The 22,765-nt window shown below is 35.6% G+C and overlaps 1 protein-coding gene and 1 pseudogene across 1 annotated transcript; one reads left to right on the forward strand and one right to left on the reverse strand.

Annotated features, from left to right (window-relative positions):
* Positions 1-432: 432 nt before the first annotated feature.
* Positions 433-1,545, forward strand: LOC144971746 (lysosomal acid lipase/cholesteryl ester hydrolase pseudogene; annotated as a pseudogene).
* A 2,935-nt stretch (positions 1,546-4,480) lies between these two features.
* On the reverse strand, positions 4,481-21,798 carry LOC144970398 (RNA demethylase ALKBH5-like). The gene is made up of 4 exons (XM_078909983.1): positions 21,447-21,798; positions 18,202-18,594; positions 11,267-11,347; positions 4,481-7,391 (listed from the first exon to the last, which is right to left on the reverse strand). The coding sequence occupies exons 1-4, from the start codon at positions 21,767-21,769 to the stop codon at positions 7,118-7,120; spliced, it is 1,071 nt and encodes a 356-aa protein (XP_078766109.1). The 5' UTR covers positions 21,770-21,798; the 3' UTR covers positions 4,481-7,117.
* Between the last annotated feature and the right edge of the window lie 967 nt (positions 21,799-22,765).

Below are 22,765 nucleotides of genomic sequence, written 5' to 3' on the forward strand. Positions count from 1 at the left end.
AATCAGTTTACACGAGTACCCCTACTTTCAAAAACGGGTACAATTACAATTGACTCACAACTGCAATAACACCTACATCTAGTAGATATTTGATGTTATCAATAGGATCTTTGAACTCTCATTATATTATACTACATTCTATTCGTGGACTTGTGGCCTTCACTGGAGGCCTAAACCTGTCTTTATCAAACCATTTACTGATAACCTTCGACCTCTTTTCTATATCTTCAAATGAAGATAAACATATTATATTAACTTCAGACTGACCACCAAAGTAAATTTTCATTTATCCAATCACAGCAAATGCGTATCTTAATTAAATGATTCCAATTCTCGGGATCATAAATGCAGTGATTTGTTTTGACGGGATATTCCAATTATTATATTTCGAAATAATAAATAAAACATAACGACTTTGCCAAAACGATTGCAATGGGTTGCAAGCGTATGTTAGGATTATGCTTTATCTTGACCTTTTCTTATCTCAGCAAAGCCTACTCTACCTCAAATGAGGTATGGACACAAAAATATGATAGAGCTTGGGCAAAACAGGATATCTTTATTGATAAAGTGAAGACCTTGCTGAAGTCAAAATCAACTTTAGAAAACAATGAGAATAAATATGTAATCGTCGCACGATCAAGGGAACAGATTCAACATAATCGTATTGAAGAAATCAGAAAATCGTTGAAGTTTAACCTTGAATCTCGTGGATTTCAATACAAGCGTGATCCGGATGCACATAAAAACATGACGCAGCTCATTCTAAGCCAGGGCTACCCGGTTGAGAGACACGCCGTAAAGACTCAAGATGGATTCCTACTTGATTTGCACCGCATTCCTTATGGAAAGAAAAATCGTACAAGCAAAGAACCGAGACCTGCTATATTTTTGCAGCATGGATTCATTTCTTCAGCTTGTGATTGGGTGATGAATTTTGCAAATGATAGTCTAGGGTTTATTCTGGCAGATAATGGTTATGACGTGTGGATGGGAAACAGCCGAGGAAATATTTATTCTCAGAAACACGTCACTCTTAAACCCGATGATGAACGTTTTTGGGATTGGAGTTTTCATGAAATGGGAATATATGATACGCCTGCTTTCATAGATTTTATTCTCAAGAAGACTGGCCAGCCCTCCCTCTACTACGTGGGTCACTCCCAGGGTACCATCGTGGCCTTCATCATGCTTTCACAAAAACCGGAATATCAAAAGAAAATTCGACTGTTTGTTGGACTAGCTCCCATAATGAGCATTCAAAACATGAAATCACCAATGAAATATTTGAGCGTTTTTACTGATCCGATGATCTATGATATTCTTGGACGTCGAGATTATTTACCACATAATGACTTAGTTGAGGCATTAGTCGACACCTACTGTATAACAAACCTAACAGAATGGATATGTAACGACATTATATTTCTCCTTACTGGCCCTGACATTTCAAATCTAAACATATCCAGAGTAGAAGTTTACTTAGACCATACTCCTGCCGGTGCGTCCGTTAAAGACTTGGTTCACTATTCTCAGATGTATTGACAGAAACGATTCGCCTTGTATGACTTTGGCTCTCCCGAGGAAAACATGAAGCATTATGGTAATGCTACTCCGCCATTATATGACGTCACTAAAGTAGCAGTTCCATCACTTTTGTTCAGTGGATCCAGAGACTGGATGGCAGACCCAAAAGATGTGGCCATTTTAAATTCCACACTGCCAAATATTAAAGGCTCGTACAACATCAATGCTTATAACCATCTTGATTTCGTTTGGGGTTTGGACGCAGCAGTTCTTTGCTACAACAAAATTCTAGAGTGGCTGACAAAGTTTTAATTATAAACTTGTTCCACGGCCTTGTTGGATTGAAGGAAAAAAAGGGTGGACTACTCAAACGTTTTATTTCACGAATGTTCTGTAGACCATTTTGATCTTTTTGACCTTTGGTGCAAATATCCAACGCACTTCCAATGTTCATGTGCCCCGGAAGTTTGTGTTAATTTTCAGTAGAATTAGATGCTCATTATCTGATGATAGATTTAGACAGTAGATTCATTATTATTAACAATTCATCAATCGATTGCTATTTTATTTGTTGACCGTTGGCGTGTTTTGGATTTGATCGAAATGTATTGTATTATTAGAAAGAGTTATTTTATACAGAGAAATGTATCTGTCGTCAATCTGAATTTAGTAATGTATTTTCATTGTTTTTTTGTTGTTGTTGTTGGCTGAAGAAAGGTTTTGAGCCTGAAACGTTCCTTGTTTGGTATTTTGTTCTTTTTTTTGAAGCTGTTATATTCATTTTTGTTTATTACTTTTTACAGTCCACAGCTTCTAGCAGCTTCGTATCACTTTGTTCTGATTAAGCGATTTGCACTGTATTATTATTATCATTATTCCACCACTCAAAACAATGTCAGACGAACCACGCATAGTGATAGAAATTATCTTTAAAACAACAACCTTCGAACGGTTCCTTACTATGGTTCAAGTCATCTCTCTCTCTCTCTCTCCTGACACGCAACCACTCACACTCGGGGCTATACTATTTAATTTACCCTTTTCTCTATATAGAACAGGACAAGACAAACAAGCGCTCGACTCTCTCTCTCTCTCTACACTTCGCATTGATGTTTGTCGTCTGACGAGTTCAAGTTCAACTCTCGGTCGACCTGTCAATATTCCCTTTTGGACGTAATCATTAATATAATGTTGTGTGGTTTCGACCGTGAAGAAAACCTTAAGAAGTCACATTTATATATTTTAGAGACATCGTTTTGAATAATTTTGAGTTAAGCAAGCGAGCAGGAAGTTAGTTTCTTAGATTTCATGAACGGCCGATCAGCGCTTGTTTACTATAGTAACGCAATTCCCAGCCCAAGTCTTAATGGCGGATGATTTTCTCATAGAGGCCGCTGGTTGGCTAGCCAATAAGAGCACCGTACAGTTTCCATTGGGTAAATCCCTTGGTGTAACCTTAAATGTTTATAGTCTCATTCATAGAATTTATGGATAACTAATCATCACCTCGCCCTAGCTCAATTTGCAGCGCTGCATTGCGGCTGACGCCTGGATTATTCCAGTCTTCCCTTGGAATAGACCCTAGTAAAAATTTCCCATATGGGATGAATAAAGGGAATTTTATTTTATTTTTTATTTATCAAAATGGATGTCTTAAAACAATGACAAATAGCTGAATGACGTCAATTTCGTTCCTTCCATTTGATTATAATATCATTATTGTGTCGCGCTGTTTTCTATGCTGAAAACAGAATTTTTAGGTTAAATCGTATTGAACCCAAATGACGTCTTTTTAGTTGTGGGTCTGATCTCAGCCATCGTTAACTTATAGATAGAATGAAGTTGACGTCACTCGGGTCTTTGTTATTGTTTTTTGCCATCCACGTTTATGAGTAATTCTCACTTAACTGTATTATCCAGACTAAAACGTTCATGGTTACATAAAGTTTTGTGTATTGGTCCGATCCACTTCCGGATGGCAATGTTGTGAGCTTCTTAGCCAAGCGCATACTATCTATAGCCCGACACAGGAACCATTTAGGACTTCTAGTTTGACGTCATTTATTAGGTTTTTGCACCGTCTAGTGAGTTGTCGTTAGTAGTGCTCAAGGAAACAAGTGATTCCAATGGCTGACTTTTGAATACAACTCACGATTTGTTTTCTTTTGTGCCCAAAAGACTTGTCTTTTGACGTCCTTTTTTGGTCAGTGTCAGGTTATAGATAGTATGCGCTTGGATCAGAAAATCACAACATTGCCATCCGGAAGTATAACGGACCAGCACACAAATCTGTGTAACCATGAACTTTTATAGCCTGGATAATACAGTTAAGTGAGAATTACTCATGAACGGGGATGGCAAAAAAGCAATAACAAAGACCTGAGTGACGTCAACTTCATTCTACGAGTTTACGAAAAAAATTTTACCAACAGAAACAGCACTGTTCTCGGCCAAGTACACATTTTACACCAGAGAATGGTGAAAAAAAAGTGAGTAAAAAGCAAGTAAAAAGCATTCTCCAAGGGCTCAATCTTGTGCAGTTCATAGTGAGAACCGAAACAGAGGCTTACACTTACAGATTAGAAGTCGAGTGTTGTACTTTAAATGGGACTACTTGGAATTAGAACCCAGCAGCATTTTCTAGCTGTGTGTCTTCTATGAGATCACCAAAAGTTCCACATAGACGCCAGCACTCAAAAAAAAAAAAAAAAAAAAAAAACAGTTCACAACTGGATGGTTTCCAAATCATTGAAATATCATACAAAAAGATGATTTCCAAGAAAATCATGTGTTGTACAAGATAAATGAATGAACAAATGAAAATAAAAACACACGTTGAGTAATATTTCATTTCCAATAAATTCCTTTGGGCTCTGACAACATCCTTTACCTTTCAGTACCAATAAGCAGAACAAGCATGAGTAAAGCAAACATAATAACATGAATTGCCATGTCAGTTCATATAACATTTTATTCAACAACTGATAATCAAAAGAAACAAAATCAGCAATTATGTTTGGCTAGTGTTGTAAGAAATAGGAAAGGCAAGTCGATAGACTTAGAGAGCAGAAATAGATGAAATGTACCTCTGGACCAAGTCTGAGACAAAAATCACTGTCTCCCTTGGATCTTTGCAAGAAATGAAAGAGACTTGTTTACAAAAATCAATGCATACATAATATAAATAAACAAATACAAACTAACCAAGAGGATTCAAAAGAGAAAAAAAAATCATGTGACAAATTTGACTATCCCCACATGACATGCTGTGATCTACCTACCACCCATGATTTCTATTGCAATAGAACTCAGTGCATCTAGACAACCAGAAACCCTGATTCTGATAGTTTTATCCCACAATATGCAACAGGAGATATAGATAATGTCATCTTGTTTCAAATCAGCGGACAATTTTTTGCGGATCCGCGGAAAATTTTCATCAATGCAATCCACTTTTATTGTAATTGAGAGGAACATGGGTTTTTAGCTAAATTACGATATGCTATGAAGCTATTTTATCCCATGTTCATCATTACTCCCCCCTTACAATGCTGATGCCCATTCAAACTTGCATGGAAAATGTATAAACAATCATGTTTGGGGTCAGGGCAAATCGGGTAGAATAAAACATAAATAAAAAATCCATGCTATTTATTAATAGATATGTAGGGAAGACGGAATAATGGGGGGGGGGGGGGGGGTATAGTAAGGCTTTACAGTGCATTTGTGCAGCTTGTGATCTAATGATATGCCAATCAACGTGTGACTTGTACTTTTAAGTCCCATGTTCCAAGTCTAATGAGGTCAGTGCAAAGTTGAGTTCTTAAAAAAATTATAATAGTGTGTGTAGTGTGTATGTCCTACACATTGAATGTTGCCTTTGGCTGGTAACTGCTAGCAAAGCATTTTGAGCACAGTTTACTGGACATTGCCCTGTATTAAGTGTATAACAGGTTTGATTTATAAAGTAATGGGATAAAGGGTGCCTATTATAGGCCATATATACAGCGCACCTCATTTACAACAAAGTCAACAGAACTACAGGTCAACATTCATTAGAACCAGCGTTTGGTTGAATCCAAGGTGTCACTTTTGACTTTAATATACAAGACATATTATCTTGTAAGCACTCAAAGTTGGTAAATATGAATGGATTACCCTCCTTGTCACATTGGCCCTCCAAGCACCATAATGATGTACTATGGCTCTTCATTCAACAGTCGTAAGATTGACCTTAACCCCTTCTTGACTTCTCATTGGAACCAAAGTTGCTTTATCTGAGGTGCACTGTCTTATGTAGAATCCATTAGCAATATACACATGTGTCTAGCATAATGCCACCACAAGTTGATCAAGACTCACTGAAACGGATGGTTTCCAGTACACATTCACATAGATATGTCTTACAAGGAAAATGAATATTATCCCCCATAAAAGAAACACAAACACTCAAATACACATAAACATACTCATGAATGGCCTCAGCAAAGATCTGGGTACAATTAAGACGTCCCACTCCAGGACAGGAATAGAAAGTAGCATGAGATGGAACTACAGGTGAAGGGGAGCAAAAAGTAAAGGCCTTACAAGTATTTCTAACTGCTCACATGAAGCCATAGCATACATCCCTTTTTTGTGGCATAAAATGTTTTGTAGCATCTGTTAATACCCTCTATGCGATAAATTGGTCTTTTGCGTATTACTCTTCACCAAATTTCAGTTAGACCCAGCCGGACTCAGTGATTACCAGCATAAGGAAGGGTAACACAGAGTCAAACCAGAGTAATTTGTGTATTTATCTTTTAACTTTTATGCCTAGATAATTTTCAACCATTCCTCCCATTATCTATTTGTAAATGACCACACATATACCTAAACATTTTCACCGATAGCCTGTTAAACAGCAATGAAACATCGAATTACCAAAGTCAGGCTGCATTTCTGCTACTGGGGGTACCTGACAGCTCCGTTGGTCGAGCGCTTGCTTCACACACAAAGGGACTGAGTTCGATCCCAGTTGAGATAATATTTTTTCTGACACCCACCCCCCAGTGTAACTAGCAGTGATTGGGTACCTGGGTCTGTTAGATCTGGTGGAAAGCACTTTGCGATAAACTAGCGTTCTATCCAAAGGTAGCAAGCAATTGCTGTTGTCCATTTCACACTATAGAAACCGAGATAAACTCTGGTTCCATGGGCCTTATGGGTGTGAAGGACTACATCACTGTTACTGCTCTCTTGGTTTATATATATATATGTGGTTATAATGAGATAAATACTGTAATTGGAGAAATTATTGTTTTCTCAATCTAGAGTAAACTCAAACCCAACTTCAAAGTTTTACATTATCATTCAAAGTAATAAGATCTATAACTTTTATGCAAATTCTTGTTTCATCTTCACTCACTCTATCTCTATCTCTCTTACTGGATAGAAGCAAACAGAAGAGAAGTGTAATCAAACTTTGTAAAATAAAAAAAAAATTCTCATATAAATTCTGGATCAAAAGACAACTTGACAACCATTATTGTGTACAAAAAAAGAACGAAAGTAATAATCATCAATGCGTTATTGGCAAAAATTGTAGCAATCAAATATCTTTTCTCTGCAAGCTATTGTGACTGGGAAGGCCATCGGACAAACAAATTACTTTTACTTTTGAATTAACCTTTACAGGTCTCATGGCATCTCCAGAATCATATCCATCCTCTCTCTTGCCAGCTTCATCTTCACTACTTGAGGAAAAATAATTACATCGGTTCACTTCAACTTTGTCTGCATGATTTCCTTTTTCCTTAGTTCTCTTTCTTGATGGTGAATCAGTCTGTATCACAGGCGGCAAGCGTGGAGCGTCATCTCTTACTCTAATAAAGAAATAATATTTAAAAAACATATATCATAAGTCTGTATAGAAATATAGCTTTAACTCTCTCCTTACCATCTATTTTTAGAATTTTACCCTAAACTTCACACTCGCCCAACACAAAAATAGATTTTTTCAAACAGATGAGAACGGGTATATTCTAATATTTTGTTCAGAAAAATTAGCTCTGCAACATAGTGTCGAGTTTTTATATCTACAACTATCACAAAATGAAATCAGAATAAGAAAATTGTTGGATGCATCGTAACGAATGTGACAATTTTCCTATAGGTGGTAAGGAGAGAGTTAAGGCACAGACTCTTCATAAGCTAAACATTGTCTATCTATATCCTTTCTTAAAAAAATATAGCCTTGTGGAGAACATTGTGCTTATTTGAGTCAATTAAAAAATTGATATGGCGCACAACTCTACTGAAAGATTTGAAAAATAGAAATGTATTTTTTACAGATAGATAAATAGATTACTTGAATTCCTTTTATAATTTAAAGTCAGCTTGAAAGTTCGTTAAGTCATAAAAAATTTACCGAAGACACTAACTCTCTCATGGCCACACCCTCAACTCCATCTGTCCAGTCAAGTCCTTACTTCCGTTGTGTTGATTTAGCGGTGATCAGTGTAGTTATGTAGTAGTGTGTTCTCATTGCGTGTATGTTTATGTGTGTGTGTGTGTGGTGTTTTGTTTTTGTTTTTAAGGGTTTTACGGCGCTTGCAACACATTTAGGTTATATCAGCGCCAGTAAAAAGGAAGAAAATGGGATAGTAAAAAGTTCTAGAATTACAAATAAAGCACCCAAGAAAAAGTAAGATATAGGGGAATTGGGAACAAATAGGGATCAGATGTAGATTCCAAGAGCACACTATCAAAGTACTTAGTTTGAGACCACTTATAAGTCTCATCCGGACACAAGAACAAAATCCAACAAAGAGGAATACACTCAAATGCTTACATTAAACATTAAAAATAACAAATATAATAATACATAAGAGAGATGATTTACACGGAAAAAAATATCATCTCCCAAAACAATAACTATGCATTTGACTGTTTCCCTCCCCGCCAGGACTCCGACGAGGGTCAGGAAAAAACCAAGTAATCTCATTCCAAGACAAAGACAGAAAGCATGTTGGATAACAGATATAAAGCGATAGAAGACACAGTATGTACCTCCCTGCCCGCTATGGGAGGTCAGGATCCCCACCCAGTGTGTGTGGTGTATACATGTGTGTGTGTGTGTGTTTTGGAATGTGGTTGCGTGGAAGAAAAAAGAAAGGGGGGGGGGGTGTCCATCAAGTAGAGAAATTCCTGGGCAAGGGGGGGGGGGGGGGGGGGGGGTGTGTTTGCTAGGAACTGTGAGATTGGCATTTTTCAGCAAATCGAAGCATTCATAGTGATATAATTCACTTGATCACATGACGGTATTCGGATTTACAGAAATTTTAAACAAGTTTCACCGATTAACAACATAAACTAATATTACTGCTGATATTACTGTCGTTTTTTATGCCATCGATGTGATAATTATTGCCCTGGGAAATATTTAGTTAAACGTTTCGGCAAACTGTCAATTGGTTCTGTCTAGCTTCTAGCCCGAACAGACCAAAAGTAGACAGATTCTGGGACTTGATATTTTTCGCGTCCGCTTCAGATTTTCATTTGACCTCACATAAGTTAAGTAAAGGGGAGACATTCCGAAAGCTCCTACATCCCCAGTATTCATTCAATTTGTATTTTCACCGTTGATCTTTTGTCAGGCGTTTATTTATTCAATTTGTCATCATATAAAAGCGTTTTAAAAACTCTAGAACAAACCTTGATAGATTTGTGAAAGTTTAAAATTTCCTAATTTGACCATTGATTTGATTCTCGGCTGCTATTTTAATTTGTGAAGTATTGAAGGTAGTGCGAAGCATTCCCAAGTAAAGCGTGGTAAAGACTTGCGACTTATTGATATTGATATCTACTGACTGATAAACTAAAATCATGCCGAATAAAGCATGGCAGCGACGACAAGCACATCGATTAAAATGTGCATCTAATCGTAATCAAGCTAATCAAGAAAATGATTCTGGTAATATCGAATGAAAATAGTTCTTTCCCCGCGAAATTGCGGGCTTTTTACTAGTATATTATATATATATATATATATATATATATATATACACACACATTTATCTTACTATTTATTCTCTTCTTATTAATGCTTTGTGATATAGTTGCAAATATCTATTGGAATTTTAATATGTACCACACATCTGTACAAAGAATTTCCGAAAAGATGAAATAAAAACTATTATTATGAGTATTATTATCAACTTATATTTTCTCACCTGTTTCCAGCCAACCCCCCCCCCCCCCCCCCCCCCCCCCCCCCCCCCCCCCCCCCACACACACACACACACACTTCCCTCTCTCAATTGAAGACAACTCCCGAAAGCTGTCTTGATTTGCCTGATTCTAGTGAACTCTGCTTATAAATGGAGACCCTGTATTATCATTATTATTATTATTATTATTAATAATAATAATAATAATAATAATAATAATAATAATAATAATAAAACTTTATTGCATCCCAACAAGGAAATTTTTTGTACAGAAGTGTTATAATTTACACAGTAAGATATATAAATAAGGAGTGGTTTCACAGCCAGAACCGCGCTTTATATAAAAATAATTTCAACACTGTAAAATAGTTAAAATTGCCACTCTAAATAGGCAGTCCAAATTGAAAATTAATCAATTAATATTTACATTATTTGGAAGTAAAATAGTGAAAATAATTACACAAAATGATTATTGCTTGTTGTTATAAAGCCAAATACTTGACGGCAGAAAAGACCTTCAGTGTCTCTCTCTGTTTTTGTTGAAATAGAGAAAGGGCGACCACTCCTTCCTGACATAATAGCTGATGGTCTTAGTGGATGATGCTGGTCATTTAATATTTTAGTTATTTTACTAATACAACATTTCTCATATAAAAGATCTACATTGTCAACATCATTTGTATAGCATTTAATGGATTTTTAATTAACTTGAATTTATTTCATTCCTTTTCACAGCTAAGCAATTGCCTCCCCAAGCATTTATACAAAATGACAAGACACTTTCGATTACTGCTTTATAAAATAATGTGCATAGGGTTTTATCTATTCTAAACTGAGAAAGTTTTGATATAAAATAAGTACGTCTGCACATCTTATGTTTAATTATTTTCAAGTGCTTGTCCCACTTGAGCCTGTCATCAATCGTTACACCAAGGTGTTAGTAGTGAGGAACTCGCTGGACGAATTGGTCCTTTAATTTTACCTGTTCTATCGGTTCCTTCACTCTCCTAAAGTTAATCACTAGCTTCTTTGTTTTGTTTATGTTAAACTCTAGGTTGCCATTTGTTATAAGGCCTTGAAGAGCGGTGTCATCTGCAAACTTTCTCTCCGTAAGAAATTCGAGCACCCAAGCAATTATATACTTGTTTAAATTCAGAATATTAGTCAATTAATCAAGAACTTTCATGTTTTATTTCAGCCTTTTTCTGGTACATCGAGATAGTAGTGCCTCTAACTTAAAGAGGAAAAAGAGAAAACATCAAAACACCAGAATTCAGACAGTGTTATCATTTTTATTATTATTTGAATTGTCATTACTTTTATTATTATCATTATTATTATTATTATTATTTTAATTGTCATTACTATTATTATTATTATTATTACTTCCGCATTATCCCTCCCCTCCAAAAATAAGTCTGCCATTGACAACATTTAAGCTCTGAAGATATCCACCTTAAAGACAATCAAGCACTTAAAGCGGTGGCCCTTGTAATGTATGCCCCCATGATAAATAGCATAATACTAACCTGCGCAAAATTATCACTGCTCTTCTTGATATAACATCTTCTGGTCTGACACAGTGGGTGATTTCATCTGCCGCAAAACCACTGAAAATTATAAAAACAAAAAACAAGAAAAAATATACATGGAGCTCTCATCTATAGTATTGTTAAAATACAGTGGCCATCGCCTAAATACCAGTGGTTGGGAAGCAGAAAAAAATGGGCATTTAGACTAAATGATAGACAAAGTTGGTCAAAAGTAAGATGAATAAATGTATGTTTTGTTTGTTTTTAAGGGTTTTACGGCGCTTGCAACACATTTAGGTTATATCAGCGCCAGTAAAAAGGAAGAAAATGGGATAGTAAAAAGTTATAGAATTACAATTAAAGCACCCAAGAAAAAGTAAGACATAGGGGAACTGGGAACAAATAGGGATCAGATGTAGATTCCAAGAGCATACCACCAATGTACTTAGTTTGAGATCACCTAAAAGTCTCATCCAGACACAAGCACAGGTCCCAACTAAGAGGAATACACTCAAATGTTTACCAATCATATAATATAATTTGTAAACTAAACATAATACAATGCATAACAGAGAGATGATTTACAAGGAAAAAAAAATATCATCTCCCAAAACTATAACTATACATTCGACTGTTTCCCTCCCAGCCAAGGAGCTCCGGCAAGGATCAGGACAAAACCAAGTAATCTCATTCCACGACAAAGACAGGAAACAATTGGAAAACGGGTATGGGGGATAGAAGACATAGCATGTACCTCCCTGCCCACTATGGGAGGTCAGGATCCCCACCCAGGAATAAATGAACATTTAACTCAAACTGTTCAATGGATTCATAACAAATCAATGTGATACACAATAATAATAATAATAATAACTTTATAGCGTCTTATCCCATGTCTTAACAGCAATGTGTCACAAGTCAATCAATCATACAGCCACTCAAACATACAGCATAAAACAAGGCAATATAATGAATTATACAATGTTATATATAAAAAGAAACATTTTAAGATGTTTTTTAAGAATTCTACATCATAGCTGCCTCTGATAGATCTTGAAAGGGAGTTCCAGATACCGGGTGCCGAATGTTCAAATGCATGCGGACCAATTTTGCAAGTCATTTTTGGCTTCACGAGAATGGGATTATCAGATTTTGATTTTGATGTCAGGTTTCTGGCTGGGACATAAAATCAGTGATGATAATGTCAATGTATCGGTCCATCAGTCAAACTCAAACAAAATCATAACATAAAATATCATAGTTTCGTATATCATATTACTACTACCAGTATGCATCCATTCTTAATAGAAGAGAGAGAAAGTGTGAGAGAGAGAGAGAGAGAGAGAGAGAGAGAGAGAGAGAGAGAGAGAGAGAGAGAGAGAGAGAGAGAGAGAGAGAGAGAGAGAGAGAGAGAGAGAGAAAGGGAGTAGTTTAAGTAATTCTTTTTTTTCTAATTAGAAGGAAGTTTTAATAAGTTTCTTTCTAAACGCACCTATAACTAATAATAATGTGCTTTTATCAGAGGAAAAGATTGGCAAGCAAAAGTCAGCGGAAATTTTCTGAGAAAATTCCAAAATCCCAGAATTCCGTGGATCCGCTGAAGATTATCATCATTGACAAAATCTAAGCATTGCATTAAAGTATCCAGGACAATCAAAATACAGTGATTTAAAAACAAAAGTACAAATCTTGTAGTCTATATGTTTCTCTATTGGAAGCCATTGGAGTTTCCTAAGCAAACCCGCTGAAGATTGATTTCTCCTCTTTCCATAAATAAGCCTGGCAGCATCCTTCTGGCTACATGAAGGGAATTATTTTGTCTTTATTTATGGAAGAGAGGAGACAATACTAATAATCTAAAGATTATAATCTAAAACCGCTAAGACGTGCCAAGAGGTGTTAACTTTCTTGACTGGAAATGTTTGGTAAATCTTAATCTTGAAAAACGATCAAACGGAAAATTGTCTTGATATCAGAAGAAATATGAAAATATTGCTATCGCTGTACTTGAATGTGTGAATCTTTTTTACAAAGTACCATTGAACATTTTAGGAAGACATTAGTGCTCAATAAATTGCATGATTATCATTATTACCATAATGCGATAAACTATAGTCAGATTTTTGGCGTGGCGCATGTTTTTCTTTTTTTTTCCTCAGCTGTCTCACAAAGCACAGCTGAAAAAGTTTGTATGAACCTCTGAATCATTTTATCTTAATTAAAAAGTATTTTTGCATGAATTTTAAAACAATAGGATAGGGTTTCACTTATTACAGCATACTAAAATTGATAACTGGTAAGGATCGGAACTCATAGATGATTTACAGTATTAAAATTATGAATTTTCACCATATCCATTTTGAAAGAATTCCTTCAAATGGAATATTCGATTAATTGAAACTTAAGAATCTGAATATGAAATGATGAAGGGCAATCCTTAGCTATCAGACATCAGCTTTTTATAACAATCAATACACATTACTGATAAATACAAATGAATATGAACATTACATGCTTTCAACATTATTTTGATTGCAAAATTTTGTGAAATAACTTGTCGTTATGCCAAAGAGGATGAGATAAATTTAATGTAGACTGGTCAAAAGTAGAATTTAATCAATTTATGATACAGTGTTTCCACAAATATGTACATGTGTTCAATAATAACAACAACAAAAAGGAAATACTGGAGACATCAATCACCATATTCTGATGACGAGGATGATGAAAAGGAGAAATGGAACGACTATGGAAAGATTTCGTGGCATCAATCTATCCAATTAAATAAAATATTCCTCCAGTTTACGGAGGTTGGAGCATGCCTTTTCCCAGTCTTCCCTTGTTATATCATTTATTGCCTCATCGGTGAGAGTAAATTTGGTGTTCCTACTCTCAATCTTTCCCTTTACTTGGACCAAAATGAGCTCGATTGGATTGAGCTTACAGTGATATTGCAACCTGCTTTGAAAACTGTTTCTATTTTGTTTCTTTTCACTAAGGAGTATAGTTAGCCCTTTGATAAATGGTCAGAGTATTTAGTGCTGCCCGATTGAAGCCGTGAAATCATGTCAGCTTTTATAGTTGCTGAAGTTGGAGCATTGAAGTAATCATGGGCCACTGAATGGTAGCTTTGTTCAATACAATACAGCTGGGTACTTCGAGGGAAGGCAGCAAACGGTTCTTTAGCGAGTCTTTAAACACCTCTGTATTGACCCCAGAATGAGAGTCTCTACCTTCGAGATGATAAAAAGAAGAAAAAATGGCATGGCATCCTTCTAAATATCCAGTATCTTCACCACCTTCAACAATAACAATGATCCTCTGTCCAGAACCCATATGCCATGGGCCTTTTTACAAGGGTGATAATGAGTGGTCACAAAAAAGGAGGAATGTTTCCATCGTAAAGATCATGACCTACCCATGCGACCTTAACCTATAAATTTGAATTTCACTAAAATTTACTGAGATGCGACCCACAATTTGTCTCGCAACAATTTCAGAAACGACTCAGTGGAATTTCAAAAGTTGAAAGTGTAATTACAACATTTGGTGGTTGTAGTAGGGATGCTGATGTGGTGGTGGTTGTAGTAGTAGTGGTGGTAGGGATGATGTGGTAGTGATTGTAGTAGTAGTAGTGGTCGTACGGATGATTGTGTGGTGAAGGTTGTAGTAGTAGCGGTGGTAAGGATAATAATAATAATAATAATAATAATAATAATAATAATAATAATAATAATAATAATAATAATAATAATAATAATAATAATAAAAGTAGTAGTAATAGTAGTAGTAGCGGTGGTAGGAATGATGTGGTAGTGATTGTAGTAGTAGTGGTCGTATGTATGATAGTGTGGTGGTAGTTGTAGTAGCTGTGGTAGGAATGATGATGTGGTGGTAGTTGTAGTAGTAGTGGTGGTAGGGATGATGCTGTGGTGGTTGTAGTAGTAGTAGTGGTGGTAGAGATGATGATGTGGTGGTGGTTGTAATAGTGGTAGTAGAGTTGATAATGTGGTGGTGGTTGTAGTGGTAGCTGTGGTAGGAATGATGATGTTGTGGTAGTTGTAGTAGTGGTGGTGGTAGGGATGATGGTGTGGTGGTGGTGGTTATAGTAGGAGTGCTGGTAGGGATGATGTAGTGGTGGTGGTAGGGATGATGATGTGGTAGTGATTGTAGTAGTGGTCTTAGAGATGATGATGTAATGGTGGTTGTAGTAGTATTGCTGGTAGGGATGATGATGTGGTGGTGGTTGTAGTAGTGGTAGTAGGGTTGATAATGTGGTGGTGGTTGTAGTAGTAGTGGTCTTAGAGATGATTGTGTGGTGGTGGTTGTAGTAGTAGTGGTGGTGGTAGGGATGATGTGGTGTTATTTGTAGTAGTAGTGGTGGTGGTAGGGATGATGATGTGGTGGTGGTTGTAATAGTAGTGATGGTAGAGATGTTGATGTAGTAGTTTTGGTGAGTGTTTTTTATTCAGTGATGATAATAGCAATTTATCTAAAAGGAGGAAAATGTCTCGGTCTATCGATCGAACACAAGCAAAGTGTAAAAATAACATGGAACATAGTTTTGTATTAGTATTATGTAATATATTACTATTACTAGTATAAATCCATTCTTATCATTAGACATACATTTACTTTTTGTAAACATTTAATGAATTGTCCTTTCCACATCTTTAAGGCCTACATACAATGTTATTCAAATAAAAGGCCAGAAAGTGTTGTTTTGTTTTGATTTTTACTTTATAAATCAGGCTACAATATCTTTGTTACCAAAATCTAGTGGTTATTCAGCTTATAAATACAACCCAAAAATATCACAAATTTAAAGCCATAGGTAAAAAGAAAGAAGAGTAAACTAAGCCAATCACCATTGCTTTATTCTAATATATTATCTCTGTATAACCAGATGATTTAATGGATGGTTGCGAAAGAAATATATATATATATATATAGAGAGAGAGAGAGAGAGAGAGAGAGAGAGAGAGAGAGAGAGAGAGAGAGAGAGAGAGAGAGAGAGAGAGAGAGAGAAGAGAGAGAGAGAGAAGAGAAGAGAGAGAGAGAGAGAGAGAAGAGAGAGAGAAGAGAGAGAGAGAGAGAGAGAGAGAGAGAGAGAAAGAGACAGACAGAGAGAGAGAGAGAGAGAGAGAGAGAGAGAGAGAGAGAGAGAGAGAGAGATTAAAAAGGCAATAGGTAGCCTACCTACAATAGAGAAAAAAAATCCAGACCCATTTGTCCCTTCCCTTCAACTATCAACTAGCTAATCAAAGAACACCACTGGTCTTCTGTGTCAATTGTGACATCTGGTGCCATTCTGTCTGGCCCGACGTTATAAAAACGGGACCGTCACCAAATTTCAGGAAACTGAGCACAGGCGTCAAAATACTATGACAAAAGACAAAATGGTGATTTTGTGGTTTTGAGGAAAATGTTTGATATAGCAAATTCAGCGGAAAATTTCTGAGAGATTCTCAAAATCACTGTTTATTTATCCAAAAAAAAAAATGAAAAAGGAGGAATTGTGATGGGGATGGGCGGAGATAAACAACCATTTAGGCGGAAGATTCTCAGCCCTGTGTTTATATCCAAATTATCAGACATCCATTCCTTTGTCAGATGTATGTTTACATTTATCCAGCTCCATACAACTTTGGATGATATCCATATCAAAGTAACGTGGATCCTGGACACACTGGTGATATATATCTCTGTCAATTTAACAATATTGAGTGTATAATCAATACTTCAAATTATTTAAAACTAGAGATTTCATATTGGTAATAGGATTCAATAGTCGTAACGTCACTTCCTTCCTCATGACGCATGGTACCTTAGTAACACTGGCTCTAAACTATCGGAACAATGGCGGACGCCCGTATGAAATATTTCTCCGGCTAGTATAAAAACGCTTCCAGAGGAAAAAAAAAACACATAAATTTGATCATGTTTTGACTTTTACACATTCTGATCAAAAGGCATATGAAAAGGGAATGAAAAGTTCTAGCCAGCATGAAGAATAAAAAGTAATGATTTTCTTTGTTTAGAACCAAGATGGCCACCGTTGCCTACTGAATCCTATTGCGTCATGATGTAGATAAAATGCAATAAATAAAAAATTCTAAATTTAATGCAAACTATTAGTTATAAGTTTGTAACAGTTAAAGCAAATTGTTTTTATTGGGAAACAAGTATGACGTGAACTCATAATCATAATCACTAGCCGGAACTACTGTGGCAGCACAAGATTTTTTGGAATTACGATGAATTTATCTCTTACTTTGTGGTGCGCAACTTGTTTACATATTTAACAATGTAAAATCTCTAATTTTATGACAGAGGTTTTAAAGTAGTTTTTTATATGTCTTAAAGAAGAAAACTTTTTAAAAATGGGATCAACACAGTCCAAAATCTATATTCAACAAATTATTATTAAACAAATTGATCCAGAGGTTGACACAAATTTTTACAACTTTGGATAGTGGAGGGACAGTGGAGAAAAACCAGACAAACATGCGCCATTAATAAAAAATCTGACTGTAGTGTCCTATCCAAAGGATAGCAAGCAATAGTTGTCCACTATAGAAACTGCATGGTTATGAGGGACTACTTCCCACCATAATCCATTGGAATTGTGGATAATATGTTGTTTTGAAAAAGAAAAAAAAAACAACTTACGGATATGTCTCGAAAAATTTGGTTGCTATCTATTCAGTGGTTTGAGAGCCACAATTTCAATGTCATAATATCATTTTATTAGACTAGATGTAAAGGTAGGTTAAGCGTTTAGATTTCTTTATGTACAGAATGATTATTCATTGTCAAACACAATTTGAAAATTATCAATGTTGTCAATTTGGGAATTTAATTTTATCCGTTGAATAGTCTGATACACTGCAATAAATAAATAGCTGATTAGTGCTGCATATTATATTTACCTGAGCAAAGTGACACAGCCACGAGGTAAAGGCAAGGAGAGGACAGGTTTGGAAACTCGAATTGGTTTGAATGAAAATCGACACCCAAAGCTGAGGGCACTTTCACTGAAAAATGATACTGATGCAATCGGCCTTTCAAAAATATGAAAAGGGTCAATATGAGACACAATGCAGCCTCCTGGTTTATAGTCATTGATGACAGCTGAATTGATGAATCCCTCAGGAATGATCTTTGCTTCACACAATGGCTTTACTACAAGACGGTGTATCCAAGTTGGAATTTCATCTACATCTCCTTTACAGTAAAGTCTTTCATTTCCTGGACCTTTTTTTTCTAGTTGAGATCCATATGTGTAACCTTCACCAAAAAAGTATTTGTTTCGCAGTGGAGCCCTGTATATATAAAAAACAAAACAAATAATTAAAATAGTAGATGGAGTAGATAATAGTAGAAATAGTAGATAACAGTGTTATCATTAAGTCATCCTCCTGAATAAATAATTTCAAATGATACACCACTTATCACGTGAGTTCGAGTTCATCCAAGTCGACTTTCATCTCAATGTGCAACCCTGTCCAAAGTACAATGGTTTCCAGGATTTATGCCATTATGTGTCTGAGAGGGGTTTCCCCAGTTCGAGAGCAACTTGATAACATTGAAAGAGGGAAGGGGCAAACATAAACTGAAGATCCTCTTTAAAGGCATGCTAACTAGGACAAACAGCCATCCCAATCAAAGACCACTAACAAAACCCAAGAAAGTAGCGCTGCTATCAGCTATCCCACTCCAGGTAGAAAACACACACTCAGTCCTTTTTTCTGAGTTTAATATGGGTATGGAATTTCTTCCAAACAACTTGAGAAATTTTGACGGTTATGAAAATGTTACTTGTCAATTAGAAAACATTTGTCACAGGAAGACATAAATATTGTGATAGAGTCATAAACCAACACCATCCCATACCACACAAATGTTGCGTCTATCTTCAGTACAGAAGCTGCAACAGTTATGGATCGGATTGGATTGCACCCTGAGTGTAGCCTGCCAATTGAGGCCAGGCTAGGTTCATGGAGGGGTTGCCAAATGGCTATGTCAGACCTGCCAAATTGAAAACTTCAAATTTAGTAATTTCTATGTCAATTTTTAGTAATTTGACAAGGAAATTAAGTAATTTCTGAAATCGTATAAAAACAACCACAATTTGACCTTGACGATCTCTTCAACATTACATCGTCATGCTTATTTATGAGCTGTAGTAATGCTTTATTGTTATTATTATTATCATCATCATAATCATTGTAGTCATTATTATTAATATTATTATCATCATCATTATCATTATCATTATTATAGTAGTCGGAGTAGTTCTTCTTATCATTATTTAAGTATTATTGCGAATTAAAATTCGTAACTTTCCATACAATTTTCGTAATTGGCTATGAAATTTGTCTAAAATTCGTAAAATTAATAAAAATTCATAAGCTTTGGCAGGTATGCTACATACGTGGCCAAATTTATGAAAATTAGTCGAGGTGTTTCTTTTATTAAAGAAGTACTGCTGCAGCTAATGTGCTAGAAATCAAACAAGAAATACATTAACTTATCCTGGCACCCAAAAAAACACACAAAAAAAGGAACTTCAGCAAATAGATATAAGATAAAATATAAGACAGCAGTGGGAGAGTGAATTCCCTGAGCCTCCTGAGAAGTAGAAGAAGAATAAAAAGAAGAATAAGAAGAATAAGAATAAGGTGATGATGGTGAAGGAGGGAGATCAATAATTAAAAAAAAAAACCCACAGTGTCTATTCCCAACCAGTGTTGTGAATAGTAGAATTGGACTTTTCCCAACAAGTGTTTTATTTCGTTGGCTAGCCTACAAGACCAAGACCACAAGATTAGCCATCATAGTCACGTGATCGGATTTCATTGTTTTACTTTATTTATGTCAAGCATTGGGTAGCTAAAGGAGGTCACTGAATTTCTTTTGATTTGATTGTCTTGTAACCAAGATGGCAGGAAAATTGAAGTCATTGTAATAGGAACACTAGTCTATGTGTGTTCATGTTTGGCATGATGTTGAAATGTCGATTCCACATTCCATTCCTCTCACTAAACGACGCAGCTAAATGAGGCCTGTGCGCTCCATCACTCTGCGTGTCACCACAATCACCCCCATCCCCCACACACACACACACACACAACCAACCCTCATCCCAATCTGCTTCGCCTATCAATGAAAAAGAAAAGGAGAAAAGAAAAGTAACGGCTACACTAAAATTATATAAATTGTTATTAAAGACACTGAAAATTCAAATTTTTTCAGCATTTCAGTGGTTTCTGGGGATCACTTTTCAAAGAATTTCAAAAACAAATGGAATCAGAAATACCTAGTGGGCATCCGTGATCCTCCATTGCAATCATTATAAAATGTTCTATTTTTGAGCCATTTGATTTAATTGACCCTGTCACCACAGAGGGAACCTCGAGCCCTGTGTCACTTCTAGGGTTAAATACTTCAAACTATCTTTCCAACAGAATATAAATTGTACTAGCCCTAACACCGGTTGGGAATAGGCAAATTTTATATCCTCAACATCGGTTGGAAATAGGCAAATTCTATCCCCAACACCGGTTGGGAATAAGCACAGCCTTTTAAAAATCCCCTCTTCTTTATGCATGCTGTGAAACTACTGGAGTCCTTCCTTACTGTCGTTATAGAAGCAAGCCTGAATGCCGTGAGCCTAGCCTGGCCTCACTAGGCAGGCTACATTAAAAAATGTTGATAATGTGCGGCTATGTGGTCAAGTCGTATGACACTTGCTTTCGGATCGGAAGGTCCTGAGTTCGAGCCTCGTTCGGCGCATAGTTGAGTCCTTGGAAAAGGCTCTTTACTCACATTCACTCACCAAACTCGGGTGTAAAATGAGTACCTGGTCCTGAAAAAAATTGTAATATCGCATGACAGGCGTCGTGTCCCTTCCTACATGTTAATAAATGTTGCTGTTGACCAGGGACCCTTGTAAAGCGCTTTGAGCACATTTAGTGGATATTGCCCTATATTAAGCTCAATTTCTTCTTTCTTCTAATGTGAAAGTCTATCAATTTTCAAACGGCATTTAAAACCCAATCTTTTTCATTCTCCTTTTTTTATGATTCTAAATTAGCCACTGCGAGATTCTATAATACTAATAACATTAGCCATCAAACAAAACAATCTTGAACCAAAGATGACAATTACTAACCTATCTACAGTGTGCTTCTTATAAATTCCCATTTCACTCAGTTTGACAACTTTATCTATCTTCTTTTCGATATCACGGCATTGTTCTGGAGTGAAAAGAACTCTTTGAGAGATTCCAGCTTTCACTTTTTGTAGTTCCTCTTCACGTTCCTCGTTGTTCAGATCGTCATATTTTGATTTTGGGGCTGATTTCCTTGTATATTCAGATTTCTTTCTTTGGTTGGAACTTTTAGATTTTTTATATGATGTTGAAATATCAATACATTTGGCTGACGATTTAAATAACTTTTCTCGTAGATCTGCTTGCAGTGAGTTGGTCTCCATTATGTTGTTAAGTTTCTGTTTGACTTTGTTGAACCAATTCAAATCTTCACGATTAAAGAGTTCGTAATTAGGGACATAAAACAATTCGTCATTTATTATTATTATTATTATTATTATCATTATTATTATTATTATTATTACATATTATTATAGTGCGGGTATGTGGTCTTGTGGTATGCCACTAGTCTCTTCTTATCGGAAGATCCTGGGTTCCAGTTTTGCTATGATTGGTGCATGGCATATTTGAGTCCTTGGAAAATAATCTTTACTCACATTCTCTCACCATACTCATGTGTAAAATGAGTACCTGGCCATTAACAGCGTTGTCCCTGTCCCGAAATGTAATTTTGCCTAACAGGCGGCATGTCTCGTTCTACATGTTAAGTGTTGCTGTTGGCTAGGGACTCTTATTATTATTATCATTATTATTATTACAATAATTATTATTATCATCATTATTATCATCATCATCATCATCATTATTATTATTATTATTATTATTATTATTATTATTATTATATTTTATTATTATTATTATCATCATCATCGTCATTATTATTATTATTTATTATTATTATTATTATTATTATTATTATCATTATTATTATCATTATTATTATTATATTATTATTATTATTATTATTATTATTATTATTATTATTATTATTATTATTATTATTATTATTATTATTATTATTATTATTATTATTATTATTATTATATAATTATTATAATTATTATTACTATTATTATTATTATTATTATTATTATTATTATTAACATCATCATCACAGAATCATTATCATCATCATCATCATCTTCATCATCAACATCATACCAATAGCTCAGTTGGTAGAGCACTCTCTTCACAGGCAAAGGGACGGAGATTGATCCTGGAGCAAGACTTTTTTCTAACCCTCACTCACTCCACCCAGCAGTAATTGGGTAGTTGGGACTGTTAAGCTTGACAGAAAGTAATTTGCGGTGGACTAGCCA

Source organism: Berghia stephanieae, chromosome 4, assembly GCF_034508935.2.
Source record: "Berghia stephanieae isolate SIO BIC M18660-M18661 chromosome 4, UCSD_Bste_1.3, whole genome shotgun sequence".
In the NCBI taxonomy this organism is placed as follows: Eukaryota; Metazoa; Mollusca; class Gastropoda; order Nudibranchia; family Aeolidiidae; genus Berghia; species Berghia stephanieae.